At 42.3% G+C, this 16,934-nt stretch overlaps 2 protein-coding genes across 6 annotated transcripts in view; both read left to right on the forward strand.

Annotated features, from left to right (window-relative positions):
• MTUS1 (microtubule associated scaffold protein 1) overlaps nucleotides 1-16,934 on the forward strand; it is a 168,988-nt gene that overhangs the window by 64,531 nt on the left and 87,523 nt on the right. For all 5 annotated transcript variants that reach the window (XM_044225500.1, XM_044225496.1, XM_044225501.1 and 2 more), the window contains exon 3: nucleotides 4,228-4,423. In XM_044225500.1, coding sequence (XP_044081435.1) covers nucleotides 4,228-4,423 — 196 coding nt within the window. The remainder of the gene's footprint in view (nucleotides 1-4,227; nucleotides 4,424-16,934) is intronic.
• On the forward strand, nucleotides 109-508 carry LOC122889688 (transmembrane protein 60-like). The gene has a single exon (XM_044225039.1). It carries the CDS (start codon nucleotides 109-111, stop codon nucleotides 505-507), a length of 399 nt encoding a protein of 132 aa, XP_044080974.1. The 3' UTR covers nucleotide 508.

Consider the following 16,934-nt stretch of genomic DNA (forward strand, 5'->3'; position numbering starts at 1 on the left):
CTCCTAGATCTGGATATCTTTTTCCTCTCCAAGATTAGGGAAGTTTTCACCTATTATTTCTTCAAATTTTCTCCCTTCTTGTTTCTTTCTGGGATCCCTATATTGTGAATGTTTTTACAATCCGAGTTTAAGTCACTCACCTGGCTTTTCACATTACTCTTCTTGATCATGTTGGTGTTGAAACTGGATGAGAAGGCACCTTGGAACTGGTTCCTCATATTTATTCCAGTCTGGATATTTGATACTATCCTTCTTGTCATGCTGATTGTGAAAATGGCTGGGCGATGTAAGTCTGGCTTTGACCCTCGACATGGATCGCACAATATTAAAAAAAAAGCCTGGTACCTCATTGCAATGTTACTTAAATTAGCCTTCTGCCTTGCACTCTGTGCTAAACTGGAACAGTTTACTACCATGAATCTGTCCTATGTCTTCATTCCTTTATGGGCCTTACTGGCTGGGGCTTTGATAGAACTTGGATATAACGTCTTTTTTGTGAGAGACTGACTTCTAAGGACATCATTTCATTTTACTGCTGTTCAACAAGCTATCATTCAAGTGTTCTGAATCCTTGCAAGCTTGAAGAATACCAGAGAACTGAGAAGAATAACCAAATGTAGTTTTATACTGCTTCCATAAAACAGTCTTTGTGAATCATGGACTTCTAGTCAATCCAAAGCTTAATTATTCAGTATTTCAGTTATTAATATCCTTATTATCCCTATATAAATAAAGTTTGTTTTTGACCTTAAAAAAAAAAATTCCACTTTGCGTAATTATCTTTTCTCTCACTTGTTCAGCTTGATTACTTTCCATAACTCTGTCTTTCAGGTAATTAATTCGTTCCTCTGCTTCCTCTAACCTATTTATTCCACAAGTGTTTTTTAATTGCAGTTATTGTATTCTTCATCTCTGATAGGTTCTTTTTTTCTTTGTGTTAAGGATCTCACTGATGTCCTCCACTCTTATCTCAAGTCCAGTGATTATCTTCATGATCATTACTTTAAATTCTCTATCAGCCTTATTACTTATCTCTGTTTTGTTTAGGTCTCTGGCTATGATTTTGCCCTGTTCTTTCACTTGGGACATATTCCTCTGTTTCTTCATTTTGCCTAACTCTTTGTGTCTGTTTCTGTGTGTTGGCAAAGTCAGTTCCATCTGTTGTTCTTGAAAGCAGTGGTTAGAGCCCACATTTTAAATAACAAGGTCATGCTGGCCCACTTCACAGGAACCTCTCCACTGCCTCCAGGACCAGGCCTGTCTGGGTTGCTTCAGTGCATGCAGGTGGGGGCAGGGTGCTGCAAGTTGTTCCATTGGGTCCTCTTCCACTGGGATTGTATAGCCTCTGTGGAGACTGGAGGCCAGGCAGGGTAGCTCTGTGAAGTATGGAAAGTGAGGTCTTGGTGCCACAAGCCGTAGGTTCCATTCCTTCTCCACAGGGTACACTCAGCCACTGTGGAGAGTGGGGCTGGCCATGGCTGCTCCATGAAGTACATCTGAGTGGGGGGTACAGTTTTACAAGTGCATGGATCTTCTGAGGGAGTTCACAGATGCAGTCTTGGTAAGGCTTAGGTGGGCTTCTGAAGGAGGGAAACCACAGCACTAGGACTGAGGTAGGCCCACCTGGAGGGGACACAGGGTGATGTAAGCAAGTTTGGTAGTGAGTACTAGTGCTGGATATTTCCTGAAGTTGGCTTTGTGATTGTGCTGGGCGTGGCGGAGGGAAATGGTACCTGCCAACTCTTGTTTGTGGAGATGTCTCTCAGGGAACTCTGAGATTAGTAACTAACTTTCCCTCTTATATACCCCAGGCATTTTTCTAAATGCTGCTTCTAAGCTGTATCTTTTCAGCCTGTTTGTTCTGCTAACTCTTTTAAGGCTGAGGACACAGCTTCCTAGAGCCCTCTAGTCTCTCCTTGAGCAGCCTGCTGATTTTTAATATTCCAGGCTTTAAGTCCTGCTGGTTGTAAGAACTCACAAAATCAGCCTCTCTGATTTTCAAAGCCAAATGCTGTGGAGATTAGTCTTCCCCATGCAGGCTTCTTGGTGTGATAGTCTGTTTCTTACTGTTCTCCTGTGCTCATAGCTCCTGCCTCCTGTTATCCAGAATCTCTGGGTTTAGCTTTCCACCATGTCTCTGACCTTACCGCACGCCCCGCCCCCACGTTTAATGTGACCTCTTACTCACATTTACTTGTGGAGTTTGTTGTGCTAGTTTTCCAGTACTTTTCTGGGTTATTTGCACTGATGGGAGGGTTATTTAGTTTATGTGGGATGACATAAATTTAGGGTCCCCCTCTTCTACCATCTTCCGTGAAAGTCTTGCCCTATTGAATTTTTAATTCACCTGGTATATGAATGCTCAGTAGCATGGGGCTTTACATTATCTGTGTTGGAAATTATCTACTTAGGACTTATTAAAGACAGAAGAGTACCCATGGGGAATACACAGCATGGATGTTAGGAGTATGAATTTAGAGTTAGTATGCTTTCAGATTAGCTCCATCATTTGTTGGAAGAATTACATTGGGCAAATAACCTAGTCTCTGTGAGACTCAGTTTTTCTTTATGTAAAGAGAGAGTACAAAACTAGCTCACAGTGTTAATTTTTCATTGAATAAATCTCGGGGTCTTGTTTTCTGTGTGGAGAATGGGAATATTTATTGGCCACTTACTGTGTACTGTATATGATGGTGATTGTTGGGATACTGGAAAGAAAAGATACCACGTCTGGTCAAAACTCATACCTGGTGTGGTGGGTAATTGTAAGAGATAAAGCAAAAAGACATGTTAAATATTAATTTGGGAGTATGTGTAAGCTACTGTACTGCAGAAGGTGGGTTCGTGTGGTGACAATGGGGAGAGTTGTTGAAGCTTCTAGGGGCACTATCACGTTAGCCACTAGTTGGAACTCCAAGGGCAAGTATGAATGGGAAGTGTATTCTGGGTAGAGGAAATAACCTACATAACGATGAAGAAACGTGAGAATATCTTCTCCTTTAGGGGACTCCAGGGTAGTGAGTATGGTGGGAGACAGCGATGTAGAACTATGAACATTAAGGAACCAGCTGAAGGAGATCGCAGGGGTTGCTAGATCCGAAGGGGCTGGGTGTGCCTTGTTAGGAGTTTCCCTTATCTGAAAGACAGAGGGAAGTTGCCTAACCCAGTTTCTCCTTTGAGGAGGTTACATAAACAGTGGAGTAGAACACGAATTGGAGTGGAAGCTGGTGAGCCCAGAAATCCTGAGGATGTGGTTTCAGTAATCCAGGGAAGAAGTGATGCAGGCTTGTGCTAAGGTGGATGCAAAATGGCAAGAAGACTGTCAGGAGTTTAGGAAGTAAAAAAAAAAAAAAAAAAGAAGCACCTAAGAAAGAAATAGCTTTCATTGTTTATGTTGGCTGCCTGGGTATGTTGTGGTAAATATGGGAAGAGATAAGTTTTGATATGGATGGGTAAAACGAATTTAAAGTTAGAAACTACTTCATATGCTTCTGTGAAATGGGGTATGCCAAAAGTAACAACTTGTAGTCTATGACGATTAAATGAGTGGAAACACGTATTTTGAACTTTAGGTATTTTTCCATAAGGACTATACGTTGATCTGTAAAAACAACAGTAATATGATCATTCTTAGCATTGCTAAGTAGAGGTACCCAAAGGAATGCTAGGTGGACAGGTAAAGAAAGAAGCTAAATACATGGGAAATGCAGGAGAGTGCTGGCCAGGACCCATCGACTGCAGAGAGAACAGGATGTAGGTGGCGGTTGAAACAATGGACAAGATCACCTAGGGAGAGCGTATTGCAAGGAAAGACCAGGGTCAAGTTTAGGACCCTTGGGACAAGTAGCATTGAGGCAGGATCCAGGGGAGGAATAACCAGACAGATAGAAGGAAAACCAGGAGTGTTCTGTGTTGGAGAAATCAAAGAAAGATGGCGTCCTCAGCCTCCGATGCTGTAGGAAGGGGCTGCAGAGAACAGCTTGAAAGCTGTGGCTTGATTTCAGCTTGTGTCGCTGGTCATCTTGGAATAGTTCCACTGATGGCCACTAAAGTCAGATCATGATGGACTGAAGAATGAACTATGAAGAGGTTTAATTCCTTCATATTAAAAGTGAAAATTAAATATCTGGCGTATCTGCTTAGAATTGTTCTGTGGTTGTAGCACCACAAGGAGAATGGTATGAGGAAGGTATGATCTGGTTTAAAATCTTAACTATTTTTTCACAGGGTTCTCCTTCAAAACCTGCGGCTGCATCAGGTGGGGGTCTATCTAAGCCTGACTCCTCCAATCTGAGGAAAACGCCTGGTTCAAAAGCCAAAGTAGGGCCCTCTGTTTCCTGTTTGAGGCGGAATAGTGACAGTAGAAACCTCAATTCTGATCGGGCCTTATCTCCGCAGAGGATCCGACGCGTGTCCAGTTCTGGTAAGAATGAAAGAAAGGAGTTGTGCCTGATAGCATTTTGTGAATTATTTGAATATAAAATTAGGCATGTCAGAAAGCAGAAAGACAGGTCTTGGTTAAAAAACTAACACATTTTGTCACTACAACATTTACGTTTTTGTGTATCAGTGTGTTATGTAGGGAAGGTAGAAAAAGAAGTCTTAGACACAGCTCTGAGCTTTGAGCAATGGAAAGGCTAGTTAGAGAAAGATACAGGTGCATAAACCAACTTCTAAGTTATTAAGAAAAATCATAAACAATTGGGTGCCTGCTATATACAAATAATTTCACAATTAGAAGTTATTTTTATAAATGTTTAAGTGCTTAGTAATACATAAATGTTATATACTAGACTCATTGTGGGCCCTCACTGTGTGAAAAGAGATTAATTTTTCCTTGAGCTTTATTGAAAGATGTATGATAAAATTTCAGGGATATAAGAGTGACTGAGAAGTTTAACTGTGCCAAGACAAACTTTTATTTACATTGGTTTTATTTTAGAAGTAATAGTTTCAAAGTCCTTTTAGGTTTATGAAATTTGAGTGCTTTAAGAGTAGCTATTAGGTGTTTGGTGTCTTACTAAAAATTTGGCAGAAAGATGGACTTTTCTGGGTTACAGATCAGAACAGGAAGTGGAAAAGTCCCCATGTTTTGTACAGACTAAGACAAAAACACTGCTACCCATTCCAGTTGACTGAGAACACTGTGCAGGGAACACCCTTTATTTTAACAGGTACAACCTTGTGCAAATTTGAGGCCTGATGCGTGAGAAACCTGTAACAAGTAGAAGTGTTGTTGTTGTTTTTTTTTTTAGATTTTATTTATTCATTTGTCACAGAGATCACAGGTAGGCAGAGAAGCGAGCAGAGAGAGAGGGGGAAGCAGGCTCCCCGCTGAGCAGAGAGCCCGATGTGGGGCTCAATCTCAGGACACTGAGATCATGACCTGAGCAGAAGGCAGAGGCTTTAATCCACTACGCCACCTGGGCACCCAACAAGTAGAAGTGTTTTAAGAGTGATTTATTTAGATTCAGGGCTGGCAGTAAGATCCTGGGGTTAGGAGGAGCAAAGCCAGGACGTGGTATGGGTGGAGGAAAAGGGATCAGCGGTACATTCCATTCCCATCCCTGGAGGAGCTGAGTGGGAAGAAAGAATTCACTTGAAGTTCTCTTCCTTGGGAAGAAAACCAGAAGGGGAACAATGATCCTGATTTTAGATATTGCCACCGTTAGGGGGAGTTGAGGCACATTGAGATCAAAGCTTTGGTTCTCAGTGTTGATGACCGGATCCGTGTAGTGGTTGATGATGGGAATGGTCGTAGATGATGGGGAGCCCCTCCCTGTTTGGATGTAAGGAGCACCTGTGGCTTGGTGGCGCTAGAGAGCCATGACCAAGGGCACCGTGGCCTTTAGGTTAGGAGCTCTGTGTTCTAGTAATGTTCTGGCACCAGTGAGCTGCACCAGTGAGCTACACAAGCTCACCCACCCTGGGCTTCAGCCTTGCGTTGTGAAGTGGGAGGGTTTGAGAATGTAGGGACCTATCAACGTTTACACTCCTCTTTCTAGGGGCATTTTGGGTGCTTGCCTAACTTTCTGAGCAGTGGCTACTACTAGTAAGTTTATCTGGACCACAGGATGCTCAAAACCCAGAAAACCGGCAGTGCTCATCCTCTCAGGAGATGAGGCCGGTGCCCGGGATATGCAGTAGTCCCGGCTCTCTGGGGTTCTGCGACATCAGCGATTTCAGTTAGCCTCAGTCAGTTGTGGTACAGAGGTCCTCCTTCTGATGTTTTATTACAAAGTCAGCAGTAGCCTAACGCTAAATCCTACTGCCTATGTCATTCACCTCAACCCAGGTCCTGGTGCAGGCACTGGATCCCCTCACCATCACAGGAGGAAGGGTGAGGATATTTTGAGACAGACCATGTTCATATAACTTTAGTTATAGTATATCACTATAATTATTTTATTATTAGTTGTTGATCTCTTTCTATAACTCATCTATAAATTAAACTTGATCATAGGTATGTATGTGTAGGAAAAAGCAGTACATGTAGGGTTTGGTACCATCTGTGGTTTCAGGCATCGACTGGAGGTCTTGAGATGCCCCTATGGCTGGGAGGAAGCGGGGTGGGGGGGCTGAAATGTATTTTCAACAATGGGAATCTTTTATGTAGATGATCAGTTCCACTGAAGAGTTAAGCAATTTTAAAGTCCCTTTTCTGTATACTCTTTAATATCCTGCCTTAAGAGAAAAGTAGGTCTGTTTACTCTGAATGAAAAGATAAGGACATTTATTGAGCATTTATTAACTTGTATAAAGAAACTTGATAACTCAGTTATGTATTTAGACTTTTGAATCTGTGTTACTAAGTTTTCTTTTACCTCGTGATTTTCAATATAGAAATGGAAAAAAAATTAATGTAACCAGAAAGTTCATGGATTCACATTTGAGTTTTTATTTGAACTGTTGGAAGACTAACTTGATTATGCTGTATTAAAAAAAAAAGTAATAACAGCAACTAGCTTGTTTGGATGCTCACATTAAATTGAGAGGTGTTTGTTGTAGGGGACAGGAAATTTAATCACGCAGAGTTAAAAGCAGAACAGATCAAGGAGCAAAAACAGTGTGCCTTCAGATCACTGAGAGTGTGTTGCCATTTACCGTACAATGTGGTGTTTGTGTATTAGAATATTGAAACCAAATGGACATCCTCTGTACTCTGTATACAGAGTTACTCTCCTGAAAAGTAAGCGGCAGGAATGTTCCAGCTGGGGTTTTCAATAAATCCTTTCAGAGAACTAAGTAGAAAACCAGATCTGTATGTGAAATAATAGACATTTTCTTGAAGGTTTAACCTGAGTCTGAGAGAGAACTGTGATTAAAATCAATGGAGCTCTTGCATTTTCCCTGTCAAAAGCTGGAAATGATAATATGCAGCATGATGACCATAGCTAAATTTGTATGAAATCAGATGATGACAACAAGCCAGATGCAACGTATCTTTGTTAAGAGTATGTGTGTGTTTTAACCACTCCAATTAAATAAGATGAGATTGTGGGGAAAATAGGATAATAATAATTATAATGCCAATGATAGCGTACACTTACAAAATGCTTACCAAGTTGTAGGCTCTGTCTTAGGATTAAATGTCTTAATTATATCATTGAGTGCATTTAACCTTCAGAGTAGTTTTGTGAGGCTTGTCCTCATTGGACAGATTGAGGAAAGCACCACACAGAAATTAAATAATTTGTCAGGGTTACACAGCCAGTAAGTGGCAGAGGTAAGAGTCAAACCAGGTGGGAGGGCTCTGGAGCCCGTTCTCTTAGTCTTCACATGATCAGTCTGAAGAACTACTCTTGGGGAGCAGGGAGCCTCATGGGGCACTTGATCCCAGGACCTGAGCCGAAAGCAGAGGCTAAACTGACTGAGCCTCCAAGGAGCCCCTCCACAAACAAACAGTATTACCAACATTTTCATTTTTGTGAAATTGATGGATGGGAAATAATATCCTTTTTTCAGTGTGTTTGCATTTCCCTGAGTCCCATTGAGTTGGAGCATTTCCTCATATGCATTTGGCCATGGGGTTTTCTCTTCTGTAAATTACCTTTTCATGTCTGTTACTCCTTTTCCTACTGTGCTTTTTTAATGTATTGATTTCTGATGCTTCATATACATCTGCTATACTTTCGTGTCACTTACATATATTCCCAAATTTTTCTTTCAATTTTTTTGGCCCTTTTAATTCTATTGTTTGATCCATGCAAGGCTTAGCATTAATTAAAATTTATCTATGGTGGGTGGCTCAGTTGTTAAGCATCTGCTTCGGCTCAGGTCATGATCTCAGGGTCCTGGGAATGAGCCCTGTATGGGGCTCCCTGGTCAGCGTGGAGTCTGCTTCTCCCTCCCTGCTCTTCCCCCAACCCCGCCTGTGCTTGCTCTCTCTCTCTTTCTCTCTCTCAAATCTTTAAAAAAACTACTCTTAGTATGGCTATAAGTTTTGAAAAATTAAAATTCTCACATTTAACTGAATGGCTTAGAAATTGGCATTTCTATTCTCAGGCCCTTGGCCCGGGATTTAAAAGATGTTTAAATTTAAAAGATGTTACACGGTTATTGCAAATTGCTGCTGAGTGAATCACTGCATCATTAAATCCTTCATGATTCATTCAGGTGTCTGACCTATCTGCCACCTTCTTCTGAGGGCGATACCAGTTCTTATCAGGCTTTAGATGATAAATGTGTGTTTTCCTTCATATAGCGCTGTAATTGCCCTTCCAGTGACCAGCCTGAGCAAGGTAGGATTACGGAAGTGGACAGAACACGCTCCTGCACTCCTGGCCTGTGGATCTTGTAACCTACTCGGGGAGGGCAAGAGCATGTTTATGACTCAACCGCAGAGCCACACAGAAAGGGTGTATAAAGGGTGTGGAAACCGCCCCTAAGTGCCTTAGGACTCTGGGGAAAAGCAAGAATGTTCCGGGGTTGGTCTGATTATACCAGAGCCTGAAGAAAGGCCTCATGAAAGAAATAGTCTTTAGTTTTTCTCCTCAAGAAAGAAAAGTAACATTTCAAAAGGATAAACCTTTGCTTTAATTCAGTTTATTGTGGGTTAATAAAATAAATGCCTCTCAAACCAGGAGGACATCCCATACTTGTAATGACTTGCCTAGTGTTATAGGTTTCTGAGCTTTCTTGCTAAGTTGTTTTTTCCATAGTTGTTTTTTGTAAGCTAATTTTGTCTGTTTAGTGTTAAAGGGAATCTAAAATCATTTCAATTCACTTTTATATCATTTTAGTCTTTTCTAGGTGAGTTTGAGAGAAATAGCTAGCAAACTTATGAGAAGGATACTCACTATAAATTCTTTAAAAACAAGAAGTTATCCCCTAATAACTTATTCCAAAAGCTAACTTCAGCAGGTTGGTGTTGATGCTTCTATATTCGCATGTAATTAAAATACTTTTTAAAGAATGGATCTCAAGTTTTCTTGGCATAAAAATAATAGTCGTAGTGATGTTTTGAGTGCCAGCGACATGCCATGCTCTGTTCTAAGCTTTCTAAATGCCTGATTTCATTTACTCTCACGACTCATGACGTATAGACAGGTATACTCCTCCCACTTCTGCAGATGAGGAATTGGAAGTTTTGAAACCTTAGGTAACTCGCGCGAAGGCACACAGTTCATCATCGGTGGAGACTGGAAATGGAACAAGCAGTCTCTTAGCCTCTATAAATACACCCAGGGGTCCAACACCCTGACTTCTCATCTAACAAGGGTCTCGTGAGTGCCTGCCTGTGCTGGGAATGGGAGACAGGCACAAAACGGATACATTCTTGCCCTTACAGAGCTTAAATTCTAGTCCGGTGCATCAGAAAATTAAATTCAAATGTTGAGAATGTAAGATGATAAATGTTGAGAAAGGCAGTGAAGGGAGTTAGATCTTAATATCAGGTGGCTGAGAAAGGCCTCGCTGAGCAGGTGACAAATGAGCTGGTGCCTGAAGGCTCAGAAGGAGGGAGACATTAAGACATCGGATGACAGGCCTTCCTGGGCAGAGTGAAGGGCAAGTGCAAAGATGGAGATGAGGCAGCTTGGGGGGTAGGGGGAGGTGCTTGAGGGGCCGGGAGCTGCCCAGTGTACGCGGTGGGCGGGGGGGGGGGGCGGCCAGGGAGTGTGGATGAGGCCAACCAAGTGGGGTCTTACAGGCGGCTGGGGGACAAGTGTCTTCTCTTTTATTCCTTCCTGACATGATCACTGCAGCCTCGATCATTTTACAGGCATTCCACTTCGTTCTTCTCACTCGGCGAGTAGTTCTGGAGAAGATTATTTTCTAGAATGCCCCTTGCATGAGGCATCATAGGTCACTCTGCACTCTTCTCTGACTCTATGAATTCAAGAAAAGTTTTGAGAGCCTGCTGTGTGCCGGGCACTCTGCTAGATTTGGAGAATACAAACATGATGAAATAATAGCCCCTTGTCATGATCTCACTCCCTGGAGGCTGAGCCGGAAAGGGGAGTTGAAGCACACCGTCTGATTGCAGACTCTTCATTCTTCAATCCACAGCTGACCTGTCCTGGCCCCTGTGATATTTCGCATTTATTATGCTGTACTCGGATTATTTTTGTACATGCCTGTCTCCTAAATTGTGAGGTCCACAAGGAGAGTCCAGGTCTTGGTTATTTTTTGCATGTTTCATTGCTTAGCACAGTGTACCTATTACACAACAGGTGTTTAAAAATGTTGTCTGGCCTGATTTGAAGGGAGACTTCTGTGAAGGGAACACCCCTGACTGGGCCTGAGGGCAGACCAGAGAATAGCGAGGACATTGGAACTGGCCCTGAACGTGCCTGTTGAAGTTTGCCTGACATGGAAAGTTGCTGGCATTCCCAAGGGTGCAAGTGGACAGTTATGAAAGGGTATGGTGCGTGTGGGAACACCGAGGGCAGGTCTGCATGCCTCGAGCAGACTGAGTGTTGGGGTAAGTGATGGATGAACCCCAAAGATGTTGAGGTTGATCAGTTTTCTAGCAGTTGAGATACAAACTTGTTACGAGTTAGACCAGTGTGTGGGAACAGGAAGCAGAGTGGAAATATTCAAAATGTTTTGGGGGAGGAGGGTCTGGTCAGCTTCTGTTGGTGGCAGATAGTCCCACGTGTCTCCTCAGTTTGCTTCTTGGGCGGCCATGGAGCGAGACAGCAAGATGGAGTGGTAAAAAGAGGCTCTCAGGAGGAGACCGATGGGTGTAGTTGGGGCATGTTGAATTTGAAGAGACCGAGAAACCCCTCAAAGTGTGTGTGTTTGAGGTTTAAGATAGTCAAAATGTATAGAGGTCAAGGAAAAGAGCTGATAAAGATCAAAGCAGCAGGGACCGCTGGTGATCACCTCAGGGACGCATCAGAATGCATCCAGTGCACAGGCAAGGAAGTCTGAGAAATAAAAGGGATACTGCAGTGTGTCTGTGTGGACCCACTTGGAGAAGAAATAGGGAATTTTGAGAGTCGAGTTTTAGAGTAGCGGCCATGGATAATGGGCTGGGCGGCTTCTTCCTTTGTATTTGGCAGCTCACTTTGCTGAGGTGAGGTAGGTGATGTCTCTGAAGGGAGTTTGCGCAAAATGTGTTCATTTGCATATTTTTATAACCTTAGAGAAGCTTTGAGTCTCCATGACCTCACTGTTCAAACCAGCTCTGCCGAAGAACCTTGGCTTCTACTGAGCCAGGATGGTCATGGTGTGCCTTTCCCACTGTGGTGAGGAGCCCCGTGACTGTGAGGTGAGCTCCTTCACCACCAGTTAAATCAGTCTGTTGACAACCAACTTATGAAGACCCTGTTCATCTTTGTATGGTAGCCGGGGAAAGGATGAACCCTTCTAAGTCTTGAGTTTTTTACACCTTTAGTTGTGGGGTACATGTTCCCAGGCCCGTGACTGTGGAAGTTAATTTTGTTTCACATATGAAGCGGGAGACAAGTTGGGGACACACTTGTAGAGGCAGGTACGGACAGTATCACCACGAACACCGGGCTTCTGTGCAGTTCCAGGCCATGTGAGAACCTTGCTTTGTGGGATGTTCTGGTTTCTCTGTCAAATTACCTCCCTGTTAATACCTGCGGTGTTTTTGTTGTGACTCACCTGTACTACCGTGACTTGATTTTTGCCTTTACTCTTGAGTTTAAGCAAATAGTGCTGGTTATACAGATTGTTTCTTGTGTCCTATGAATACAGCCTAGTCTTAGCTAACTCAAGAACGTGGGCTCTCAAATCTCTGAAATTCTGTGTTCTGGAAGATAATCCATTTACTTGACATTTCGGGAGTATATACTGTGCCCATCATACTCAGACCCAGAGGAATTGTGGAATGAGTAGGATATGGTGCTTGCCCTCGCCCATTACCAGTCAGCTAGGAGAGGAGATGAGTTCATCCCCCATCACATGTGTCCTTAGGATATTTTAAGGGGAAAAAAAAGCCATAGGATTTCAGAGGAAGGGAAGATTACCAGTACCAAAGTTTGCTGAAATTCTTTTTTGTTAGAATATAGGTAATTCTATAATATGATTGAGATATCCCCTTACAAATCTAAGTACCAGCCTTGGTTTAGTGTTGATGCTTTCTGCTATTTAGTAATTTTTGGCATCAAGATCCTAGATCTAGAACTGAGAAGAATACATCTCGATCAAGGTAATTTTTAGGTCTTAACTGATACACTAGGAAGTAGAAATGAAGGGACAGTTAGGGTTCAGACTATGGAATGTAGCGATTGAAGACCAAGTCAGTAAAGGTCATCGGAAATACGGAGGAGGGTGGTTGGGCAATTAGTCTCAATCCATTGGTGTTCTGAAGGAAAGGGAGAAGCATGGTTTCAGACAAGGTAAACCTTATTTTACCCCTCTTGGATCTTGAAATTAACCAGTTAATTTGGATAGCTCATCAGGTTTCTGCTGCCCTCATCCCAGTAGGCTATTTTTTTTTTTTTAAGATTGATTGATTGATTTTTGAAAGAGAGTGCACACATGAGCGTGGTAAAGCCTGAGGGAGGGGCAAAAGCGGGGGCGGGGAGAGAATCTCAAGCAGACTGCCTACTGAGTGTGGAACCCCACATGGAGCTCGATCCCATGACCCTGAGATCCTAACCTGAGCTGAAACCAATAGTATGACAGTTAACTGACTGAGCCACGCAGGCACCCCCCAACAAAGTAGGCTATTTTGGAAGTATAACCCTTTCAGTGAAAATTGGAAAAGAAAACAAAAATTCCCCTTAATGTCATCAATGCCAAATAGTTTTTGACTTCATAACTAATAACTATTCAGTGCCTTTTTTTTTTGCATGAGTTGATTGAATTTTCTTTTTCATTTAAAAGGCATGGTGCCTTCTTTCCTAGATTCTTACATTCTTATTCTTAATAACATGATTTTAAACAACCTTACAATATTTCATTATTGAAATGTGCTGCCATATATTTCTTCAGACTTCTTTGAACACTAGGGTTTTTTTTTTTTTTTAAGATTTGTTTATTTTAGAGCATGAGAGAGCAGGCATGGGTGGGGAGGTCAGAGGGCAAGGGAGAGAGAATCTCAAGCTGAGTCCACACTGAGCACAGACCCTGACGCAGGGCTCAGTCTCACGACCCAGAGATCACGACCTGAGCTGAAAACAAGAGTCAGACTTAACTGACTGCGCCACCCAGGCGCCCCTTTGTTTTGTTTTTGTAGTGTGTGAAATAATTCTACATTGAAGAACTTTGTACATGAGTGTAAGAGCTTGGTCAGATAAATTCATTGGATACATTCCTTTAGATGGAATCAGAGGGTGTGAGGATTTGTAAGACTTTTGATACATGTTGCCAAATTGCCCTTCAGAAACAGCATACAAGTCAGTGCTCCTCCTCTGAGTATGTTAGAGTGTTTTCCAACACCCTTGCCAGTATTTTGACATTGCTGACACTCTCTCCAAATATTTACTGTTGCAGAAGGTGCAAAATGGTGTCTTACTTTAATTGGCATATGCTTGGCACTCAAATCTTCATTGAATAAGTGTAGACTCAGGGATCAAAGTGCTGAAGTACAGAAATGAATATATAAGATGAAAACATGCCCCCCTTGAAGTTAGGTTCTGGTGGGAGAGACAGGTAATACATGAGTTAAAGTATATAGGATGCTTGATAATCTGAAGTACTAAAGAGGGGGGGATACTAATGCAGAGAAGGGGAGTGTGAAATGTTGGGGGTTGTTTTTGTGTGTGTGTGTGAGAGCAATTTTGCTAAGTTTGACCAGGGAAAGATGGCTTTTGAATAAAGGCCAGAGGGCATCAGTCTTGGGAGTATCTGGACGAAAACTGTGCCTGTCAAGAGTGGAAAGCAAGTGGAAAGACCCTGAGGTGGAGATTTACTGATGTGCTCTAGGAAAGCAAGGAATGGGGTGAGGAAAAGTTGAAACAGACCATGAGGTTTGACAGGTAGTAGAGAACCAGGTCATGCACAGTCCTGAAAATCCCAAGGATTTTGGCTTTTAACTGAAAGAGCTTAAATTTTGACAGGGTTGCTCTGATACTTGTGTAGAGAATGCATTGAATGGGGGTGAGGGCTGAATGAGGGAGATTGGTGAGGAGGTATTGCTACAATCATGGCGGGAGATTGTGGCTTCTTGGGTCAGGGTTGTGATAGTGAAGGGTAGTCAGATTCTAGACACGTGTGTTGAAAGTGAAGCTGACAGGATTCTCTTAGATGTGGTGAGACCAAAGAGCAGAGTCATAGATGACTTTACGCACTGTGGGTGTGAACAACGGAAGGATAATGTTGCCATCCACGGAGATGGGCATGGATGTTGGTGACACAGATGTTAGGAGATGGATATCAGGAACTAAGCTATAGAGCTATTAAGATGAATAATTTGTAAGTGAAAATGTTGAGTGGAAAGTAGGATGTACAGGTCTAAGGTGTAGAGAAGTCTGGTCTATGGATATAATTTGGGATTCATCAATATTTAGATCCTATTTAAAGCCACTAGACTGGATAAGGCCACCAAGAGAATGTGCAGAAGAGAACAGATAAAAGGCACCACTGGGGAACTCCCTAGACGACTCCAAAATAATCCGGAATACTCCTAAATTTTAAAGGGCTAGGGAGATAAATCTTAATAAATTAAATTAAATAAATAAAATTAATAAATTTTACTGTTTCTTGTGAGACCTACAGGCATAGAGAGGCTAAGTATACTGCGTGCAGACAGTGTTTGCTGGAACTGGGTTTAAAACCTAGGCAGTCTGGGGCGCCTGGGTGGCTCAGTGGGTTAAGCTTCTGCCTTCAGCTCAGGTCATGATCTCAGGGTCCTAAGATCGAGCCCCGCATTGGGCTCTCTGCTCAGCTGGGAGCCTGCTTCCCCCTCTCTCTCTGCCTGACTCTCTGCCTACTTGTGATCTCTGTCTGTCAAATAAATAAATAAAATCTTAAAAAAAAAACAAAACTAGGCAGTCTGGCTCTGGATTGTCCACTTTTCTAAAGATTTATCTATTTGACAGACAGAGAGGCAGGCGGGGGTGGGGTGGGGTGGGAAGTAGGCTCCCCACTAAGCAGGGAGTCCGATGTGGGGCTCGATCCCAGGACCCTGAGATCATGACCTGAGCCGAAGGCAGAGGCTTTAACCCATGGAGCCACCCAGGGGCCCCTGGATTGTCCACTTTTAATCACCATATCTTGCATACTGGTTCTCAAATTTTATTTCTTCAAATTCAGTTATTTTAATACCACAAATAAATGTCTTATCTGAAAAATAATCTTCCTTTTCCTATTCTAAATTTTTATATTTCTGGGATTTATATACCAGTCTGTTAATCTGTCAATATAGTTTTATGCCCATAACAGATTATGTTTATTTTGTAATATCCTATAATAACTAATAACACAACTTTCTTCTTACTGAACTTCTTTATTGTGATAAATGTTATATAAAATTTACCATCTTAACCATTTTTTATAAAGATTTTATTCACTTATTTGACAGAGAGAGAGATCATAAACAGGCAGAGAGGCCAGCAGAGAGAGAGGGAGGAAGCAGGCTCCCCGCTGAGCAGAGAGCCCAACTCGGGGCTCGATCCCAGGACCCTGAGACCATGACCTGAGCTGAAAGCAGAAGCTTAACCCACTGAGCCACCCAGGCGCCCCCCCCCCCACCAATCTTAACCATTTTTTAAGTGTGTGGTTCATTGGTGTGAAACAGATTCCATTTGTTGTGCAAGAGTCAACATCATCCCATCTCCAGAACTTTTTATCTTCCCCATCTGAACGTCTTGACCCATTAAACACTAACTCCACACTCTCCATCTGCCCAGCCCCTGGCATCCACCGTTGTACTGTCGGTCTCTGAATCTCACTACTGTAGGTACCTTACATAAGAAGAATCATGCAATATTTGTCCTTTCATCAGTGGCTTATGGAATATCTTCAAGTTTATCCATGTTATATCATGCGTCAGAATTTCTTTCCTTCCTGGGATGGAATAATATTTCATAGTACATATGTGACCCACTTTGTTTATCCATTCATCTGTCAATGGTCAACTCGGGTTGCTTCTACCTTTTGGTTATTATGAATAGCATTATGGACATAGGTGTACAAATACCATTATGGACATGGGTATACAAAGATCCTCCTTTCGTTTATTTTGGATACATACCCAGAAGTGGAATTAGTGGATTGTATGCTAGGCTGTCTCTTTTTCTTTTGGGGGGAAACAGCCACACCATCTTTCACAGCAACTACACCATTTTACTTTGTACCAGCAACATGTGGGGTTCCAAGTTGGTCACGTCCTAACCGACACTGTTATTTTCTGTTTGTTTCTATAATAGCCATTCTAATAGCCAGTTCTAATGTTGTATCTTACTGTAGTGTCAATCTGCATTTCCCTAATGACTAATGATGCTGAACAGCTTTTCATGTGTTGTTGGCCATTATGTATTTTCTTTGGAGAAAGTTCCATTCAAGTACTTTGCCCG

This window comes from Neovison vison, chromosome 11, assembly GCF_020171115.1.
Source record: "Neovison vison isolate M4711 chromosome 11, ASM_NN_V1, whole genome shotgun sequence".
NCBI lineage: Eukaryota > Metazoa > Chordata > Mammalia > Carnivora > Mustelidae > Neogale > Neogale vison.

Coding starts and splice junctions, on each gene's coding strand:
- LOC122889688 (XM_044225039.1), top strand. CDS start 109: ATGTTTTTACAATCCGAGTTTAAGTCACTCACCTGGCTTTTCACATTA.